The sequence below is a fragment of the Ascidia mentula genome, chromosome 9 (genome assembly GCF_947561715.1).
Source record: "Ascidia mentula chromosome 9, kaAscMent1.1, whole genome shotgun sequence".
NCBI lineage: Eukaryota > Metazoa > Chordata > Ascidiacea > Phlebobranchia > Ascidiidae > Ascidia > Ascidia mentula.
In genome coordinates, this window is record NC_138574.1 from 8,333,436 (window position 1) to 8,352,464 (window position 19,029).

A 19,029-nucleotide genomic window follows, 5' to 3' on the forward strand; every position below is an offset into this window, starting at 1 on the left:
AATAAAACCAAGCTCATATTTTAACTTCATACTTTGACGTGATCACAGCATTTTATGTTCATAGGTGGATATCGTGTATTGGTAGACGGAAAAAATACATAGCTACCTTTTAGTGCACTAGAAATGACATGAAAGGGACATGCTGGTTGTAGCGCTCATAGCGGCCTCTCTTGTTAAACTGGGAAGCGGTTCATACTCCAAAATCTGCGCCGACGTTTGCCAGTGTTCGAAAGGAGTCACGGATCAGTCTTTTACGGAGACGATGCGAGTTGACTGCCATGGTCAGGATTTAACTACCGTGCCATCAAGCAAACTTATTTACGATGCTTGGCACGCATCCTCAATAGACTTAAGCAACAACCTAATTACAAGGTTAGACCGAAACGCCTTTCGAAGTCAAAAGCTAGTGGAACTAAGATTGGACCAAAATGACATCGAAGAAGTTGACGATGCCGCTTTTAACGTCACAACGCCTGGGTGGCCTTTCGTTAGGACTTCCCCCTTGCGTTTTCTTAATTTAAAAGGTTGGAAGTAATTTGAATATTGCTGTCTGGAATCTATGTTTTTGTGTAACGTGTGATTTCACACAAAGTCAACAAAATAAAACAAATTGGCGTAAGCATACTTAACATTGTTTGATGAATAAGACTTTGACTTATTCAAACCAAAGATATGTTTTCCAGGTAACAACTTACACAGCATTCCCAAAGCCTTTGGCACAACCGATAAAACTACCGCCGATCTCAATAACCTTTGGTCTTTGCAACTGGGCGGAAATCCGTTTGGAAAGAACATTCATAGCGACTCATTTTCAGGCGTTGAGTAAGCGGCTTGAGACATGATGATATGTGATTATAAAAGACGAAAGAGAAACCAATAAAGTTAATAGTAAATGTAAAATGTAAACAACAGGCCCAATTACTTGTATGTGGGTATAACAGCTCCTAACATCTTTTGTGTTTCAGGCAAGTCGTCAAATTGGATCTTTCGAGATGCATGCTCACCAGCTTGCCCGGCATTATCTTCAAAAACATGCATAACCTAAGGGAACTTAATTTATCCTTTAACAGTTTGTCTGTGATACCACAGACCTCTTTCGGAAAGAACTTGGCCTTAACAATCTTAAGGTAAAACTATCGAGTTTGGCAAGTTTGCCTTTGGTTATTAGGCAGTCATTCGCAACACGTTACGTACACAAAGTTCCACATTCAATTAACATTACCTTATAACATAAAGGTTCGCAATGGGGCGTGGTTGAGGCTTCGCAAGTCGCAAGCTATAATGTTTTATTATTATATTCGTTGGGTTTAATAGAAGCAAACTTTACTCCCGTTTGACATATCGTATAGCAAAGCTTAAGCCTTTTAGTTGATGTGCGGATTACAGTACATATAAGATCACAATAATTTTTATGCAGGCTTGACGGAAACAATTTAGCAGGAATTCCGCACCGATTGCCGAAAAACATCAAAGTGCTTTGCTTGGCATCCAACATGATTCGCAATCTCACTGAAGAAGATCGATTTTCTCTGGCGCGCCTCCGGAAATTGGAAATTCTCGATCTCAGCGGCAACTTGCTGCGGCTGCATCCGTTTGGCAGTTTCTCCACTTTATCAAACCTCAAACTTCTGGATCTTTCGCACAACCACATTGACCGAGTAACTTTCAACACTTTTGCGGGACTGGGGAACCTACACTATTTATTCCTAAACAATAATCCAATTTTGACAAGCTTTGAGCATGGAGCACTGGAACCATTAGCCTCTGTTCGTTACCTCTTTCTGAATGGGTGCACACTGGCTAAAATATTTATGTCCCCATCTTCTCCCGGAGTTGCCTCACTGCGTTTCCTGTGGCTTTACGGTAACCCTATTAACTGCAACTGCGAGGTGGCGCCCTTCATCCAAACGATGCGAAAAAACGAAATTCAGCTTGATGCCGACGTGCGGGAAATTCCATCGCAGGAATCTGATGAGGAGTTAAAAGGAATTTTACAATCGAAGCTGGAGAATTTCGATAAGGAAGCTTCTCCAACAGTGTGTGCAGGGCCATCGAACCGACTTCGAAAGGTTGTTGGCAGAACGATCGCCAACGTGCCAGTGGAATACCTAACCTGTCCGGATGAGCCAATCTATGTGGTGGTATCAGTGTTCCTGGGCATCTTTCTCTTTGCTGCCGCCATCCCGGTTGTTTTCTGTATGATTGGATTTTATCTGCTACTCGTCCGTTTAGCTAAAACTCAGCTTGGTTGGAAGTTTGACGACGCCGAAGACTGAGCATTGTTTTCAGCAGCAAATGGGGTTTGGTTTTAAGGCATGAAACAGTCCTGCTCTTTCAGGTGGGCCGAGAAGCAACAGAGAGCAATTGTTACTGGGACAAACTCTCAAACCAATTATGACGTTTTTGTCGTGCGTTCAGCACGCTGCTACGCGTTTTACGCACTTTCATGTTTTACTCTTTCCATAGTTTCTGTTTTTATTTGCACTTGTATTCTTGTGGACGCCAAGTAAATAAAAACTTTCGTGGTAAGTCTGTTGGGATCAAACAGCGGGAACGGGAGACCATCAACTACTTTTTGCGCGTATTAACAATTTAACATCCTGTGGGACGTTTTCCCAATAGGACAAAACATACTTCGGTCTCGACTCAAGTTTTGCGACCATAATTTGTTGCCTGCTCAGCCACATGTGTCGATGTTATTGTGCGAAGCACTTCCTGCATTTTCCAACGCGTGGTTTTCAGAGCTCAGAGCAGATGAAATTCACACGCTTTTTTTGCAGCATATCTCCTGCTATATTTCCATTTTCGACAATGATAAAAAAGATTGAATGCCAGTGAGTATCGAAACACGTTCGTAGCGGTATAAGAGTCAAACTTGACGAGGTAGCCAAGTAATGAGCATAGTTCAGCAATTTGCAGCGGGACGAATGCTTAGACTTAAACTAACAAGTATGGTCAATAAGGGAATAATTTATCGCATATACAACAGTAGCGTGACGTCTATACGGAAACCAAAATATAGACCCAGCTTAGTGGTTATTAAACAATCACTACCTCCAACAATCGTTTCAGTGATCGGATACAAATACCTTTTCTAGATTGCTCTGCTATAGGCAAAAAAACGACGCAACACAAAACATAATTAAAAACCACCAAGTTCCTTTAGAGTGGAAACCTTAGGTCCGGGGTCCTCTTGGGGAGGATTTCCTTCTTTACGGACGACACGATTTTTACTGTGAGCCAGTCTATAGATCCTACACTGCGTCAGCGCATGTGAGTCGATTCATGAAGTTGGCGAGCAGTGAAACCCTCCCATGCAATCAGGTACTCCACCCTCGGGGTCTTTCCCGAATTAGCGACCACTCGCTTGGCAAGGACACGATATCGTTCGCCACAAGCGATTCGACCTTCTGCACCGAAGTAGCGCGCCATCGTGCGGCGTAGGTCTTTGTCGTTTGACTCCCGCCTGTTGGCAAATAGTACAGTTCATAATTCTGTCACATTTGGATTTAAAAGTGAATTATGCTTATCTTTATACAAAGACTATCAGATTTTGGCCTGAAAACTAACGTTTCTGTGTTTTGGGTATAATTATACATAAGGTGGAAATTGTCAGGGCCAATTGCAACAGAATGGGAAATGATTACAAGAATCAATTAACAAGCATTTGGGTCAAAAAGAAAAATGTTGGTATGCAGGAGACGGGGAATCGATTGGAAATTTTCTGTGATATTTCAATACTTTCGAGTAATACCGAAAATTTTCCCAAATGGCAGAGGTTGGGAATTACGAAATATCTCACTCACATCGATATGAAGGAGCCAGTCTCGCCATCAGGCGCCGTTTCATGCAAGAGGTCGGTAATGGGAATAACGCTTGAAGATTCGCTACTGAATGAAGATTGCCGTTTGCGTCTCTTAGTTTTACTTCCACCAGTTGAGGGTCTTCCCCGCCCACGTGTGCTTGTGGATTTGGGAGGAACCACCTGATCTTTGCGGGGTCGCCCCCTCCGTCGTTTCGGATGTTCGTCCAAACTGAACAAGTGCAACAACTTTTTTAACGATTTTACAGAGTTCGCAGCATTGGTGAATGTTATTCGACATTGAAATACATTGATAAAAAATTATAACCGAATTATTTAATTGTATTACATATCCTGTTGTTACAAAACAACACACAACAGAAAAGTCAGCGTTTCTGATCAGTGACGTTCAAACACACAAAAAAAGAGTCTATAACATACAGGTGGTCAAACATTCGGCCCGCAGGCCAAATAATGCCACGCCAAGCCCTGTTTTTTTGTCCGCGTATTTAATAGCTTTCGCTTACAAGTACTAACACTGCAATAGAACTATTTTTAGGGACTCGAATGTTTAGTGACTTAGTTTTTCTGTGACTCAAGGTCGTTTGCTCTATAAGCTTCGAAAAATTTAAATAATGAGCTACCCTTTGAAGGTACGCTAAATAATATTTCGCGAAAAAAGCGCCAGGAAAAGGACATGAAAAACAGTTTATAAATCCAAACCTATTTGAGGTTTCCGAGGATTTCACGGAACTTCTTCGAGAATCAAAGGAAAACCTGGGACAAAGCATAAATTACGAATCAAGTAACACAAACAAAACGCGAGTATTGGTACTTCTGGAGTTAAGAAATAAATCTATACGAGCACGAAGTTACCTGTCAAAAATATTATCCTGTGATGTGTCAAAGTTATCCGACGCTCTGTTTGGTGAAATCCAGCCGCCCTAGATTATAAATCGTTTGTATGTGAAAACCAAAACTGAAATTGCCTTTTTATTACATTTTAACCCAAAACTATAACAATATGACCCGTTTTTCGTATGAAACATGACAATGTTAACAACAGCATGGGCCTGTCTCTTTCTTCTCAGAATTAAGAGCAAATCCGTTAATAATGTCACTATAACCAACATATTTGCAAAAACACCCCACCTCATTCGAGTCCCTCAGTTTCTTGGGTACGGGAGAAGTTTGATCACCCGGCGCGTTCCTTTTCAGTGGCGTAGGAGAATCGCTAAATATAATTGCTTTCAGAACACCATATTACCACCATTATTTACGGGACGCAGAAAGATTATTATCGTCAGATATGCATGGTCATTGTTATCCATGTTTTCTTTTAACGACGCATTTCAAGCCCTGCTAAATTAATAGGAAGTACATCTACAATGTATTGGCCAAATTTAAAGTGGAACAATGTTGCGAAATTTGTCTTCAAAAGGATTGGGCCAAGTTCTACATTTTGTTACTCCTTTATGTGAATTATGAATGAAAAGTGACAAATCTATTCAAACCTTAAGAAAACTGAACCATGACGCAGATCCATTGATGTCATGAGTTCATTGTCAATCACCCGACAAGTTGGAACACTGACAGATGGAGGAACGGGAGGGGACCGAGTCCGTAATCCCCAACTCATCTTCGCCTTCTTCGTTTCACTTCCACACTGAAACCTTTCAAAACCAATTAAGGATTTAGTCCACTGTTTTTACATCAATGAATAAAATAATGTGCAACATATGTTTATATACACTTCATTTTTTTCAATTAATACTGAGCAGGTCGACAACTAAATTCACTAATTCAGCCTAAACCATAAACAGAGATATCAAAAAGTTGTTTAGGAACCTTGTTTTGTTGTTTTGTAGGGTTTCCAGAACTCTGTCCTTGAGCTGACTTCTGGTGGATGCTTCATGCACAAGCTACAATGTCATTGTAGGTTAAACCAGCTGGTTAACTATTATTTGTAAATAAACCAGTAACATTAACAACAAATGAAGATTTGTTTACAAGGCCAATACATAAGAGTCAGAATTTCTTACATCTCCCAACTGAAGTGATTCCCAATTTTGAGCAAAGAAAGGCATAATTGCACCATAGAAATCATAATATTTCACGGTTTTAGCAATGGTAATGTTGTACAGTACAAGATGGACAACATCAACCCTGCAAACATTTAAAAAAGGTTCAACAGCACATTCTTTTTAAAAAAAATTGTTTACAAAATGAGATCTGTTTCGCAAAATGCATATAATGTTCACAAATATTAGTATGTAATGATAAAGAACAGACAAGAATGAATAATCTCACCATCTCATTGGCAGTCTGTGTACAAATTCTTCACCTTCATTGCATAATGCACACACAAAGATATAAAATCTATCTCCGTACAGAATTGGAGTCTTCAGGCATTGTATACAAGCTAACAGAAATAGCTGTTAGAAAATACTTAAAATCACACAAAAATGCTGTTACCTTCATGAAACCATTGCTGACAACGGCAACATTGCAGCATTTTTAAGTACCAATCACCAGGACCTCCACAATAGCAATACACCTAACATAGATAGGTTGACAAAAAAATACCAGAAACAATTAAAATCAGCCAAATTTACAACTTACCTCCTCAGTATTAACTTTGTTACCTTTGCACCAGGTAAGAGAAGATATGTCATAAGGCAAAACCTGCTTCATAACTTTCAATGCTGCAGCTACAGAGTAAAGTTTATATAACGTGTTTAAAAACTCTTATCAAGAAGATTTTTTGTTGCATTTAGTTGTTAAATAACACAATTGTACCTGCAGGACCCTCTGATTCTGCCCCTCCCCGCTTGGCTACAGCAGCAAAAACACATGTGCGACACTGCCAAGGGGCATCCTCAGTATGAAGAACATATGTGTCAATAGTAGGGGCATGGCATAGTTGGTGGTAACCTGACAGGCATAATAAAGTCATACTAAACAAAACTAGAGAACAAAAGAAAAATCTTACAACCCAAACATACCTTGACCACATTTGTCACATAGAACTATTTGATTTGGTGCGTCAGATTTACCATCACGACATAAGGTACATGTTACATCAGACTCCATGTCATCTTCTGCATTTGTTTCGCTCTCATCTTCATCATCACTTTTCGGCCCATTTAGGAGCTGCATGTCTTTAAAGTGAACTGCCGATATTGACTTGTCCTCAAACTGCACATGGCACTGGTGTTTCAGGTCATCCACCTTTCAAACACATATACAATCAGACTCATATTGGTAAACGTAATATTACTTTAGCCTTACCCTGTAAACTGTGCCAAGATAATACAATCCATCTGACCAACGTGCTAAAACATCACTTTCCTCCTTAAAAATGCCAAACATTTTACGATACAGAGCAGGTTGAACTTTCATCCTTGAAATGTGGTAATAACTCTGCCCAGTTTTATCCTTAACTGGGCTTGGATGAGGACTTTTGGTCTTATTGTTGCTCATTGCTGTGGTCAAACAGCCATTAATCAGACCATTTGTTTGTTTCACAGGTGAAAGACTTTTGTTTCTGTTGTGTTTTGAAGAGTCAACAGAAAAAAAGCGACGGATGTCATTGTTTGGTTTTGACAGAGTCGAGTTGCTTTTGAACAAGTTGCCCAATTCCTTGGTGTTTACAGTGGCCCCAAGTTTCGTAAAACTGCCAGTTTGAAAAACAGACAATGGGGAATGACTTTTGTGACTCTGTGTCACATGGTTCTCAAATATTGGTGGATGCTTGTTCGGAGACAATCCACCTGATTTGCTTCTAACCATGTTGGGCCTATTTTGATTAAGGCTAAAATAAAACAAAATTGTTTCTAAATGTTTTTTTTCTACTGGTCTGCAAAATATTGAATTAAATTAAAACTTAACCATCTTGCTGATGTTACTGTTCACAACAATGGACATCTAAATATCATATCTTACATTCCTATTCGTTTATTGTGCAGAAAACACACCATGAAAAGTCCACAATCACACATAAAAAAGCAACAATACACCCTTTCTAAAAATAATTTATTTTCAAAAGCGAATATTAAATGCATGACAGGCACTGGGTTTCTTAAAGTTGCAAATAAAAAGAATAGAAAGCGCATGAAGCTCGAAATACTCGTCCGTTTAAAAACTAAAACTTACAAGACAAGCTCGAAAATGTAGCTTATTTGGAAAATGTTACAAATATTATCTTCTCAAAACTAGCTTAATGAATTTCTTACACTTTTTACGGTCATTTTAATGAAAATAACGCTTTCCAAACAAGTTTTTTTTGAAGTTCACGTTTCTAGCAAAAGTCGGGAATTATCTCGCGCCTTTACAGAAAAGTAGACTCGTCGCAGCCTCGCTACGAACCAAAAGTAAAATATTTTTGCATTTAGTATCAAAAAGATTCGTATTACAGAATCACCAGGCCTTGTTGAAAGTTTTAAAATATCATTACATGGTGACTGATAATGTAATACATATAATGGTGACGGATAATGTTTTCATTACTGTGAAAAAGTTTCTAACATGCATTAGCCGGAAATCCCAGCATAGATTGTTGCTTCAAATACGTTGGTTTTATAGAATTTATAAAATCTTTGCAAAGCTGCAGCTTTGCAATAATATGGCTTTTTTTGCACATATATAAAATCTTTGTTGTCATACTTTGGGGGCAGGCCTATCCGTTGTGCAGAATATAACAGTAAATTTTATGTGTAAGACACCTCCAATGGCTGCGGCCTACTGGTCACTTGATCTACTGTTTGGAATGACTGTTCTGTTCAACGTTATGCAACGGACGATAAGTTCGTTAAAACAGTACACTGGTTAATAAAGTGAAACAAAAATACGTTTTATTAACCTTTCTAGTAAGCATAACTGCGGACACGATAGCCGTTAGACTGAACGCCACAAACTCGTCGCAACAAAAATCCCTTCATCTCCAAAAATATCGTGAGCAGCCCAGTCATTTCCTTTCCAACATCGTAGACCGGATATCATCCAGTTTCAGAATCTTTCTTATGTCGTTTCCAGAACTTCTTAACTTGATCATGAGCTTCTCGAGTGACGATCATGTTTCGCTTCGCGGCGTTTTCCCAAATTAAAGCGCCCAAGTCCTGTCAAATACATTCGCCTTTACTTCAATGGGGCTTGTAAGTGAATTGGTATAAAACAGAGCTTTATCATTCTTCTTTAGTGGAGTTGTTACCGTAACGATTCGACAGCCTAATACACTGCTTAAGGTACCGAACCACTGGAACATTTGTGTAAAAATGTAGGCTAAATTTTGTTTTGACGCAAAAAGTAAGTTTAAGAACCACTTTGGATTGTAAAAATGCGTCCAACAGTTTTACCAGAGCGCTTGCTATTAGGGGGTTTCCCCAGTAAACGATGATTTCGCCTTACTCTAGCATAGTTTCGTAAAACTTCGTAGTCGCCAGGAGTTAGAAATTGATTGTAGAGGACTCCCTCGCGAAACGAAAGGCGGTCACGCTCCATCGCCCACAGCCGGATCTGATCGGCGAGAGTTGAGGGAATAATCGGGTCCTAGACAATAGAATAACATCAAGTCGACACCGGTTTGATAGCGTAAGAGAGGAAAAACTACTGCATTGTAAACATTAAGTCGATATCGTCTGAAACATTTGACGATTTCAGGCACAGAATGGATAAAAGGATATATATTTTGACTCGATATTACAATGTCACGAATACAAAACTCTTAAGATTTCCGGTAGACTACTTGCATTTTTTAGCATGTCTGGGTGTGCATTGGCTTTTATGTAGTGCAAAATTTGGTCGGCGGTAATACCATTCACCACTGCAGTTTGAACACTTTCCCTTGTCATCTGAAGTACACATACGTTCGGAAATCTGAAAAGGGGGACGTCAAATTTGTCAGATTTATAATATAAACATTTATTACTATTGTTTCTGACCTGTACAACATTTCACAGAAAAGAGACAAAATTGCATACTGCAGCTCAGAATCTATAATGAAAGATAAAAAATATTTGATGATTTTTCTACCGAATGAAAATTGCGTTGTCGAAAACGATAAGTTGGGATGAAATACATTAAAACCACCATGTTTTTTTCTGGCGGGTAGTGAAAGTTGCGATTGTGAATGGGTCGAATAAACGCGGTGTAATTGCGCAATATTTCAAACCGTGTTATACGTGGGCTGTGTAACCGCTACATGAAACTTGTCACAATCAAGTACAAAACTAAACCTTTTTTGAAAACTGAAATGTTTTTTTATTTGTATGGTCAAACATATAATCAATCTGACCTGTGTATGCGTAAACTCTGTAATTTGTTTCGGCGATAATAAATCCTTGGTTAGTTGCAGAGTTGGTCGACAACGATGTTGTCCCGCTTCGGTTGACAAGATTTATTGCCAAGAGCGTGGGATAAAACCGACGGGATTTCCTCTACAAAAAAAGGAAATTTGTAAAAGGCATAAAAATTTTATTCAATATTTGTAAGTGAAATTGCGATTAGGGTTTATTATAAGTATAAAAACAGACAGTCGTAAACATACTTTGCGCTGCATTATTAAACCCATTTCGCGAAAATGTTGGAGACAAAGGAGAACATGATCATCCCGGCCATCAGTAGGAAGATCCTACGAACAGGTGTAAGTGACATGCAACGTCAGGTTAAGATTAGATCTTTTTATGCATACTTTTCCAACTAACCTTACCAACAGATGAAAAGCTAAGTTCGAAGAGAAACCGGAGAATGGAAACCAGATTCATGCCACGATCTCGCACCCAGTTTAAATATTCAAGAATGAAAAACCACACCTTGTAATAACCATAATGAACTTTAGCACAAACTTATACACTGAAATGAGCATTTTAACCTGTGAAGCAGTGTCCAGGAGTAGGAACTGAAATCCTTTGGCTGTGATTATCGAGAATCTTCTTCCATCATTATCTTCATCTTGTCTATTTTTTAAATTATGATTAAACATTAGCATAGTACCAATCTCAAAGATTTTCTAAAACAGTGATCCCCAACCTTTTTTGCACTACCAGCCCTTGGCCTTTAACGTGTAGCAGATAAACTATAATAAGAATGGCATATTTGTCTTTAATTGTCCTTTTGTACAAACTAAAAACAAATGACTCTCAGACCATTACTGTCCACAGCCTAATGACTGAGTATCCCGCTATAAAGTATAGTTTGTGCATAACTGTAAAACGAACAACACTCAATAATCCACCTCATCAAGTTTGATTGAATTAGAAGATCTTTCAGGTCTTGGCTGATCACAGCACTTGATTCTGATCCGACAAGATAATGAAGCAGGATTTCCCACCTTTCTACTGCATATTTATCAAGTGCTTGCTCATCCTTGACATGCTTGTCTGGTCCCAAGTGTTCGGTACTCGACCATGTTTCACCACTAAAAATTAAATGAACAAATGCTATTTCATTGTTGTTGTATTCTATATTACTAAAAATCATTAAAAATAAAAAATTACCTGCATGGTTTTATTTGGGTTCAAAAAACAAAACACTAACTATTAATATTTCATGTAATGGCACGATTGGCATTGCCTGGGCTGCCAAGCCTGTAAACCTAATGCTAACTATTAATAGCTTGAAACATACTGTATGTCACTATCAAAATGTGTTCACAATTTTCTCACCCTCCAACTAAAGCTCTTTGAAGATTTCTCCGAAACACTGTGTTCAGTGTATACGCAGATGACAAACTCCCTTGAAGTTTTGACTCATTCCAAACATGAAGGTCGCATAATGCTTTTACAGCTCTAGCATGATCCCTACAGAAACAACAGGAAATGCAAAATCTGAATAACAGCACGGTCAAGTAATAAACCTACTCCTTGGCTTCATTTGTTGTCCATGAAGATGTTGCTGCTTTCGTGATTGGTTGCTCCACAAACAAAACTCTCATCACATAGTATTTTGCCAGTTCAGGTAATTCCCTAAAAACAACACAAGAATATATTTTGATAACATCCATTGAATCATGTTGTGTGTAGAGTCATTAGTTGACTGTAACTTTCCAGCATTACCTGAAAACAGCCATACATGTTGCAGGATGTTCATAGAGCGAATCCAGTAACACTGATGGTAGACCGCAAAGATAGTCATGCAAATTCTTGCACTCTAGTTTCACCCGTTCTAGGGTGTTCATCACCAATAGCAATATTACTAGTTAATACCACATAATAAGTCAGGTCCCAAGAAACAATTATGTTTTGGAAGAGCAAAGTATGTGCACAGAATTAATCTAAAATTGAGAAGTAACTCTTTTGAAATACCTGCAATAAATTTTATTATTATACTGAACAGCATTATATTTCTAAACATTTGAGAACATGTAAACAACAAAAATGTAACATTTTTAGCTTTCAACTGTCAAAATTTTGAGTGGATTTTATGTTTTCAAATTGTTTGCAGCATTTTTATAAACCTCTATGAAACGGGACACATAATTGCAACAAATATAACATCTGCCATAATAGAACTATTAATCACGAAAGGATTGCGACAAAGTAAGGTCTTTGACAGTGTGCTTCTCCGGTGCCTGTTTATGGGCAAGGTAAAGAAATCCAATGCTGCTAAGAGCACTGACTAAAAATATCACATCAAACCATCGGTGATAAAACTGAAATTGAAGAGCACCTAAGACTTCAGTAATTATCGTCCGGTATGACTCGGGCATGTTCATTCGCATCAATAACACTGACGACACAAAGTACATGCCCATGATCTGTGCTAATCCCATTACAATGATATTGGATGATTTGCTGCTTGAGATGGCATAAAAAAACTTTGTAAGAGTAATTAGCAATCCTCTGATGGAAGTTACTATCATCACACCAACTAAAATGAATGACACATGTTGTGCCCAGAATGCAACATCGAACTCGAAACCAAGATAATGCACGAGTATTTCTATGCCTTTAGTCACAGGGTCTTTTTTTCCAACACGGTTGAAGACAATGTTAATGGTGCACATAAATATTTTCCACATACAATAAAGTGAGAAAAAGTATCCCAGTATGTTGAAGTAACGACCTTTCAGAGTTTTTGAGTATTCAATCCTTTGCTTAGTTGCATGAAGATCCACAGTTTCCAAAAAAAGTTGGCGACTCAGTTCCTCATGGATATTCACATCTTGCTGCAATTGTGGAATATTTTCACTTGGAATAGGTGAAGGAGCTGTTGCTGTCCTAAACCTGGACCATATTCCACCACTTGATGGCACTGCTGAACCTCTTTCCAGTGCGGCTTTTCGCTTGGCAATAGCAATACGCTTTTTAATGTTGATGATACGTTCATTTGTTTGCATCAGTTTTTTCTCCATAGAATGGATGTCCGCATCAGTAACATGCCTGAGAAAGTATGAGGAATAGGTGTATGGACAGTTTACTGCACCAAAACCAGATAAAAGTGCCATCACTGTGACACCTATTACTCCAACTCTACTTATGACTTGTTCAATTGACAAGATTCCATGTTGGGCACTCAATATTGGAAAAGGGTCACCAATTTTCCAGAAGAAATACACAAATAAGCCCCAAACAATGACAGCAGCTCCCATTTTGTATCGCTGCAAAAAGCGGATGTTACTCACCACAAAGTAGGAGATGCAGAACGGTACCAGAAATACAACCACAAACAGCATACCATAAAGGTTCAGCTTCCAGTGAAAAAAGCGTGATGATGCATTTAACAGGCCAACAATTTCAAAGATAATAAGTTCAAACATTGTGCAAGAAAGCGCAAATGTGACAGCAAAAATAACTTGCACTGTCTGATGATGACATTCATAATCTTTGAAGAGTTGCCAAAGAAAAAACACCCATCCAAATGCAAAGAAAAGAATTTGTGTTGAAAACATAACAATTGAATCGAATAAAAATGTCATATTTACAATCAGTTTTTATCTTCCTATTTTCCAATGCTGCAAAATAGTGTAAAAGTTCATAGAGGTGTAACTATCTAGCCATATAAAAAAAATGGTGAAAAAAAAGCATAATTTTGTAGGTAATTGATAAGAATGTACAAAATTGAAATCTAACTGTAGCAATGTACAAATATTATTACATGATATGATTTAATCTGTGATTTCACTTAATAACATGAGGCTTATATCTTTATTTGTTACACTTGTCATTTTTGCTAGTGACATGTAGGAATAGGCCTAGATATATGTTATAATGTTAATTCATTTTTGGATCAAGTCAAGTCCATCGCTATTTCTCTGGATATCAAAAATTGTTACTTAAAACATAACGAAAACTTAATAAGTCATTTAAATGGGGATATATATATCCTTTGTCAATAACTTTCGTTTATTGTGGTTAAATAACAACAAAAATACACGTGTTGCAGAAACCAGAAATAATTTTTTGTGATGTTTTGCTTCACTGGGCATCTTTCACACGATGTGTCCTGGACCGTAACGTCCATTGAACATTTCCTGATTATTTGTTACGAATGTCAACAAAACATTCGTGCAAGATGGAAAACATTTGTTGTCGCAAGCAATGGTACATGGAAACTATATCAAAACTTGTACGACAGTCAATTCTGTCGGGCAAGTGCGAGCAAAGTGATGTTAAAGTTATTACGCTGCCAATAAAACGAAAGCAATCTAAAAGATTTGTGGATTTTGCCATACCCAACAACGTCGCCAAAAGAATTGCAGCGGCAATAAACGGCCACATGCCCGGGGAAGGTTTAGACAGTTTGTATAAGCACTGTTGTTATGTAAAAGATGCAACTGCGGAATGGAAAGTTCCAATGGAGTTTGTGGATATAAGTGACGGAAGTTTGCACTTTTCTGTCAAGTCGGATATGCTAGCTAGGCTTTTGTGTAATGAAATTTTGCTCAAAGGTTTTTACCAGTGTAACAATCAATGTGCTATGCAAAGGACAACGCTTGTTTGCTGTTTTCCATCATCTGTTTCAATTGTCAGAACGTTGTCTTTATGTTCTAGCCTAAAATCGATTCTAAAGAAAAGTCCGCTTTGTAATGCTTCATATGTGCATTTGTCCAAGTCCAATGAAGCAACTATTCCAGACTCATTAAGTACTGCATTTAATTTGAAACCTGAAGGGTTTTGGTTGAGCAAGCAAATGGACAAAGATATTGTATTGTGCACTCTAAACAGCAGTAACCTTCTGTCCATCAGTGAAACTGTCCAACAAATAAGTTTTAACCAAGAAACTCTGAACCTTTTAGAAAGTGTCTGTTGTCAATCTTTTTGCAAGACAGTTCTCAATACAAAACTAAACATTAATGATAGTGTTGTAAATTGTTTAGCCCAGATGCATAGCGAATTGTTACTTGCAAACTTGGACAATAATGTTAACTTTTGGTTTGCGGGTTGTCAAAGTGATAGCATTTTTATACAACAGGTAAAAGTAACACTTGTGTTGTTATGGAATATAAACCACAAAGAAACGACTGAAAAGGGTGTTAAATGTGTGTGTATTCGCCTGTTGAGTAACTGTGATTCATTGCATGGTCCTGTGTCTTTCAAGCAAGAGTCACTACCAATAAACCAGTTAATGGAAAATTACAGTAATGAAATAAAGAATAGCTTTGAAGCAAAGTATGGCCCAGATGCTGCATGGATGCCTATGGTCAATGTTATTGCCAACTCAGTATTGAGGCTTGATTTGTTTTCTGTCTCAATGCAATCAAATATTCGACTTGACTCTGACTCAAGCCAGATCAATTCTGTATTTATTCTTTACAATTATTCCAGACTTTCAAGCATAATGCAGAAGTTTGAAAAAAGTGTAGCAGGAGGCATATATCCAGATTTGCCTGACATAGAAGAAATTGACTTTTGTTTGTTAATTGAAACTGAAGAGAGGGAGTTGATTGATCATCTTTGGGAGATTGGATGTACATCAATCGGTTATTCAGATATCCATTCATTTAAACCCCATTTACTTGTGGCCTTTCTCAAAAAACTTTGCAAAACCCTTAGTTGCTACTATTCAAGACATCATATTTTAGGAAAAAGTTTACCACACCTTTATCCAACTATGTTTGCAAGACTTTACCTCGTAAAGGCTGTCAAAAAAACTTTGAAAAGAATTTTTGATATTCTTGATGTGATTCCAGTTGACCAAATGTGATGTTTTGTATTGAAATCTTGGAGGATTTAGTTTGTTGTTTGTGTGATCAGGTTGAGATTGTCTATATCCTGAGGCGAATTAGGTTACCACCTGCAGTAAGCATATTTGTGCCTGGAGGGGCTAGCAGATGTGTATCTATTTCTATTAGCTTCATGATATGTTGTGACTTTATGTACATATTTTAAACTCTTCTTTTTTGTCAATCTTCTTAGGTGTAGTTTTTACAGCATCTAAGGTGTAGTTTTGCACATGGATATGTCAGTACTTTATACAAATGACTGAAAATGAATGTGATCATTGTTCTTCTATGGTGGAGAATACACAAATAGCAGGCAATGGAGATGCACTCCAGGATGAAGTACATGATGCTGCTACATCACTAAATGCCAGTGCTGGTAAGTTGTACCATCCTATAATAGTGTGTTTTTTCAGCTTGTAAATGTTTTCCTTTCTATTTCACTAAACAGTGCAAAAACAAAAGAAAAGATGTACTAAATGCTACCCATTGGTGCTGAAATGCATTTACATCAGCTCATTCTCTATGCTTGGATGTTTGATTCGTGTTGGTCTTGACCATGCTGTTGGTAGTGAATTGGCCAACATTGAAAACCCAAGCTCAGTCATATTCAAATCATTTTTTTCCAACATGTTGGGTAGCTTTATGATGGGATTCACACATGCCCTTCCCTTCAATCACAGCACTTTCTTATTTATTGGTTTAACAACAGGTATTATCATCATTTCTTCTTAGACAAGTTATTTTCGGTAACGGTTGCATTTAATGACTGTTTAAAGGTTTGTGTGGGTCTTTAACAACTTATTCAAAGTGGAATCAGCAGGTTAGCATGTTGCTTGTTGGGGCTGTTTATGCTCAAAGTCAGTCCCAACTTGTTGCATTGTCAGCTGTGGTGGTTGGCCTTCTTTCATTTGTATGCTCATACCAAATGGGCAGAGACACTTGCAGAATATTTTCTTTAAAACAAGGTAACCTTCTGATTATAAACTAAATTGAAATAATGTTGGTGTCGTTTTAGCAATAAGTTTCCAGATAGTTAAACATGATCAATTTTTGTTGCAGCTCCACCATGGAAACTAAACAAAAATGTTGCCAACTTATGGATTTGTTTTTTATTTGCGAGTCTTCTGATTCTTTTGACAACTATTGCTTCCTTGTACTGGAACACTCAACCGTTTATTGCTGCATTGTGTCTAAGTGCAATTTTTGGACCTGTTGGGGCATTAGGACGATATTTCATATCCAAAAAAACACCAGCTTTTGCATTCAAAGGTCCACTGGATATTCTGAACAACTTACCTAGTGGCACTTTAGTTGCAAATATGTTTGGTGAGCACAATTTTTGATGCAAAAAGAAAAATATTGCTTTTGTTAGCAACAAAAAATGTTGTTTGTTTTTCAAATTCAAATATGATACTTTGACCATGTAACTGATTTTTTATTTAACCTACTTTTGTATATTTTTTAGGTTCAATACTTCTAGCAATAACAGTGGTAGTGGAGTGTTGGATAAAGTTAACATGCACCTGGCAGATAGTATTAATGGCAATCCAGAGTGGTACAATAGCTTCATTGACCACTGTTTCTACTTTTGTTGCGGAAGTAGTGAAGTTGCGAACCCTGGAGCACAGAACAAGCAGTTACATATATGCTGTTGCTACATTGATACTGTGCGTTTCTGCGGCATCGTTAATTTCAGGCATCAATCATACATTGCTCTGGACATCGTATGGTGAATTTTATTTTGTCAAAAATGGAACTTTTTATGATTGGAAGGCAAAATTCCAGCCATATTGCTCCTTATAGATTCAGTGTTATGAGTTATACACAGCTTTGTAACTGCCCATCTCGTTTAGACTACAATATGTGATATACACAGTTTGCAGATAAAATAGCACTGTCAAAGTACATTCATTTTCTTGTTTTATGTATTGCATATGTTTTTGTGTGGTGTGCCTTACACAAAATATTTCGTTAAAGAGTTGCAGTGTACTTTGTAGCAATATGGTTTTTGTTCAGACTTTTTTAATCGCGTACTAACACTTGTCTAAACAAGAATTGTTCTGTCATTCAGCGATTAAATTGCCAAATGCTGGTCACTGTGTTGCGATTAATACAATATGAGTTCATAACTCGTTGAGATCTAGTTTGCACTGGTGATTTTACAAATCAAATATTTCAATTTTGCATCTTTTCACGTTTAAATAATGTGACGGCCAAAATTTATTTGTTGAATGTCACGCATAGGCCTGCGCTATCGGTCTGCCTATACCGGGTCTTCGTAGGTACCAACGTCAGGTACGATGAGTCAGAAATTCGCAATCGCACCCCAGTCTCTTGGTTTTTAGTAAATATATTGTGCAGTGAAAGAACAACGAATCAGTACGCTAAATCGTTCACAGATTCGGGATGACAGCAGTGTAAAATGGGTGAGACACAATACATCAGCAACAAGACAGTATCGGGGTAGACAGTTGGAGTGTTTTTATGGTATTCCTTATCAGCAAGAGGTAGTGTTTGTATGAAACAGAATATTGTGGTGAATAAGGAATTATTTTAAATATTTAAACACGCCTGAACCCAAACTTTCACAGTTAAAGCCAATATAATTTTTTAGAAAGGCCAAAATTTCAAACTCTCCGTAATGATAATGTTCAAAAAATAGTAACCCGTACCATCTATCCCAGTATAACTATACTGTTCACAGAGTATCGACTGCATACGCGGCACAAATTACTCGTTACCCGATGACAGCACAGGAAATAACACCGTAATCCTGTCTGGCATTTACCTTGAATGATCAAAAAAGTGCCAAACTAAGGTCAAATTTCGAAAGCCAAACTGTTTCAAAAATCTGGCAACCTTGCTCAGAAGCCGAAAAAGCTTTAAGTTTTTTGTGTGCGGAACATATATGTATATGCACATTCAAAGAAAAAAATCAGAATTTAATTTGGGAATAGTGGATCACCTACAATCGTAATCCATAGGTTTGACATTCCCCGAAGAAGGCGCCAAAAATTACGTGGTACGCACGAATAAAATATTATACAATAGTCCAGTATTTTTCAAT

The 19,029-nt window shown here is 37.7% G+C and overlaps 6 protein-coding genes across 6 annotated transcripts; 3 read left to right on the forward strand and 3 right to left on the reverse strand.

Moving 5' to 3' along the window:
* The first annotated feature begins 68 nt into the window (after positions 1-68).
* Positions 69-2,349, forward strand: LOC145914386 (uncharacterized). Its single transcript, XM_083002215.1, has 4 exons — positions 69-524; positions 684-822; positions 966-1,127; positions 1,418-2,349. Exons 1-4 carry the CDS (start codon positions 140-142, stop codon positions 2,274-2,276), a joined length of 1,545 nt encoding a protein of 514 aa, XP_082858341.1. The 5' UTR covers positions 69-139; the 3' UTR covers positions 2,277-2,349.
* A 473-nt stretch (positions 2,350-2,822) lies between these two features.
* LOC145913363 (metal-response element-binding transcription factor 2-like) lies at positions 2,823-7,656 on the reverse strand. Its single transcript, XM_083000988.1, has 14 exons — positions 7,094-7,656; positions 6,808-7,033; positions 6,602-6,736; positions 6,425-6,513; positions 6,278-6,359; positions 6,113-6,224; positions 5,845-5,968; positions 5,651-5,724; positions 5,317-5,475; positions 4,955-5,036; positions 4,679-4,746; positions 4,526-4,579; positions 3,807-4,034; positions 2,823-3,466 (listed from the first exon to the last, which is right to left on the reverse strand). Exons 1-14 carry the CDS (start codon positions 7,592-7,594, stop codon positions 3,265-3,267), a joined length of 2,136 nt encoding a protein of 711 aa, XP_082857114.1. The 5' UTR covers positions 7,595-7,656; the 3' UTR covers positions 2,823-3,264.
* A 947-nt stretch (positions 7,657-8,603) lies between these two features.
* LOC145912926 (general transcription factor IIH subunit 4-like) lies at positions 8,604-12,129 on the reverse strand. Its single transcript, XM_083000373.1, has 12 exons — positions 11,854-12,129; positions 11,659-11,763; positions 11,464-11,598; positions 11,034-11,216; positions 10,671-10,755; positions 10,504-10,611; positions 10,347-10,430; positions 10,095-10,236; positions 9,742-9,793; positions 9,550-9,676; positions 9,209-9,349; positions 8,604-8,919 (listed from the first exon to the last, which is right to left on the reverse strand). The coding sequence occupies exons 1-12, from the start codon at positions 11,973-11,975 to the stop codon at positions 8,800-8,802; spliced, it is 1,404 nt and encodes a 467-aa protein (XP_082856499.1). The 5' UTR covers positions 11,976-12,129; the 3' UTR covers positions 8,604-8,799.
* Positions 12,103-13,747, reverse strand: LOC145912927 (Golgi pH regulator-like). The gene has a single exon (XM_083000374.1). The coding sequence runs from the start codon at positions 13,713-13,715 to the stop codon at positions 12,312-12,314; it is 1,404 nt and encodes a 467-aa protein (XP_082856500.1). The 5' UTR covers positions 13,716-13,747; the 3' UTR covers positions 12,103-12,311.
* Positions 13,748-14,300: 553 nt separating this feature from the next.
* Positions 14,301-16,057, forward strand: LOC145913980 (uncharacterized). Its single transcript, XM_083001750.1, has one exon. It carries the CDS (start codon positions 14,312-14,314, stop codon positions 15,941-15,943), a length of 1,632 nt encoding a protein of 543 aa, XP_082857876.1. The 5' UTR covers positions 14,301-14,311; the 3' UTR covers positions 15,944-16,057.
* A 102-nt stretch (positions 16,058-16,159) lies between these two features.
* Positions 16,160-18,041, forward strand: LOC145914078 (uncharacterized). Its single transcript, XM_083001856.1, has 5 exons — positions 16,160-16,338; positions 16,411-16,671; positions 16,739-16,927; positions 17,022-17,288; positions 17,428-18,041. The coding sequence occupies exons 1-5, from the start codon at positions 16,218-16,220 to the stop codon at positions 17,763-17,765; spliced, it is 1,176 nt and encodes a 391-aa protein (XP_082857982.1). The 5' UTR covers positions 16,160-16,217; the 3' UTR covers positions 17,766-18,041.
* The last annotated feature ends 988 nt before the right edge of the window (positions 18,042-19,029 follow it).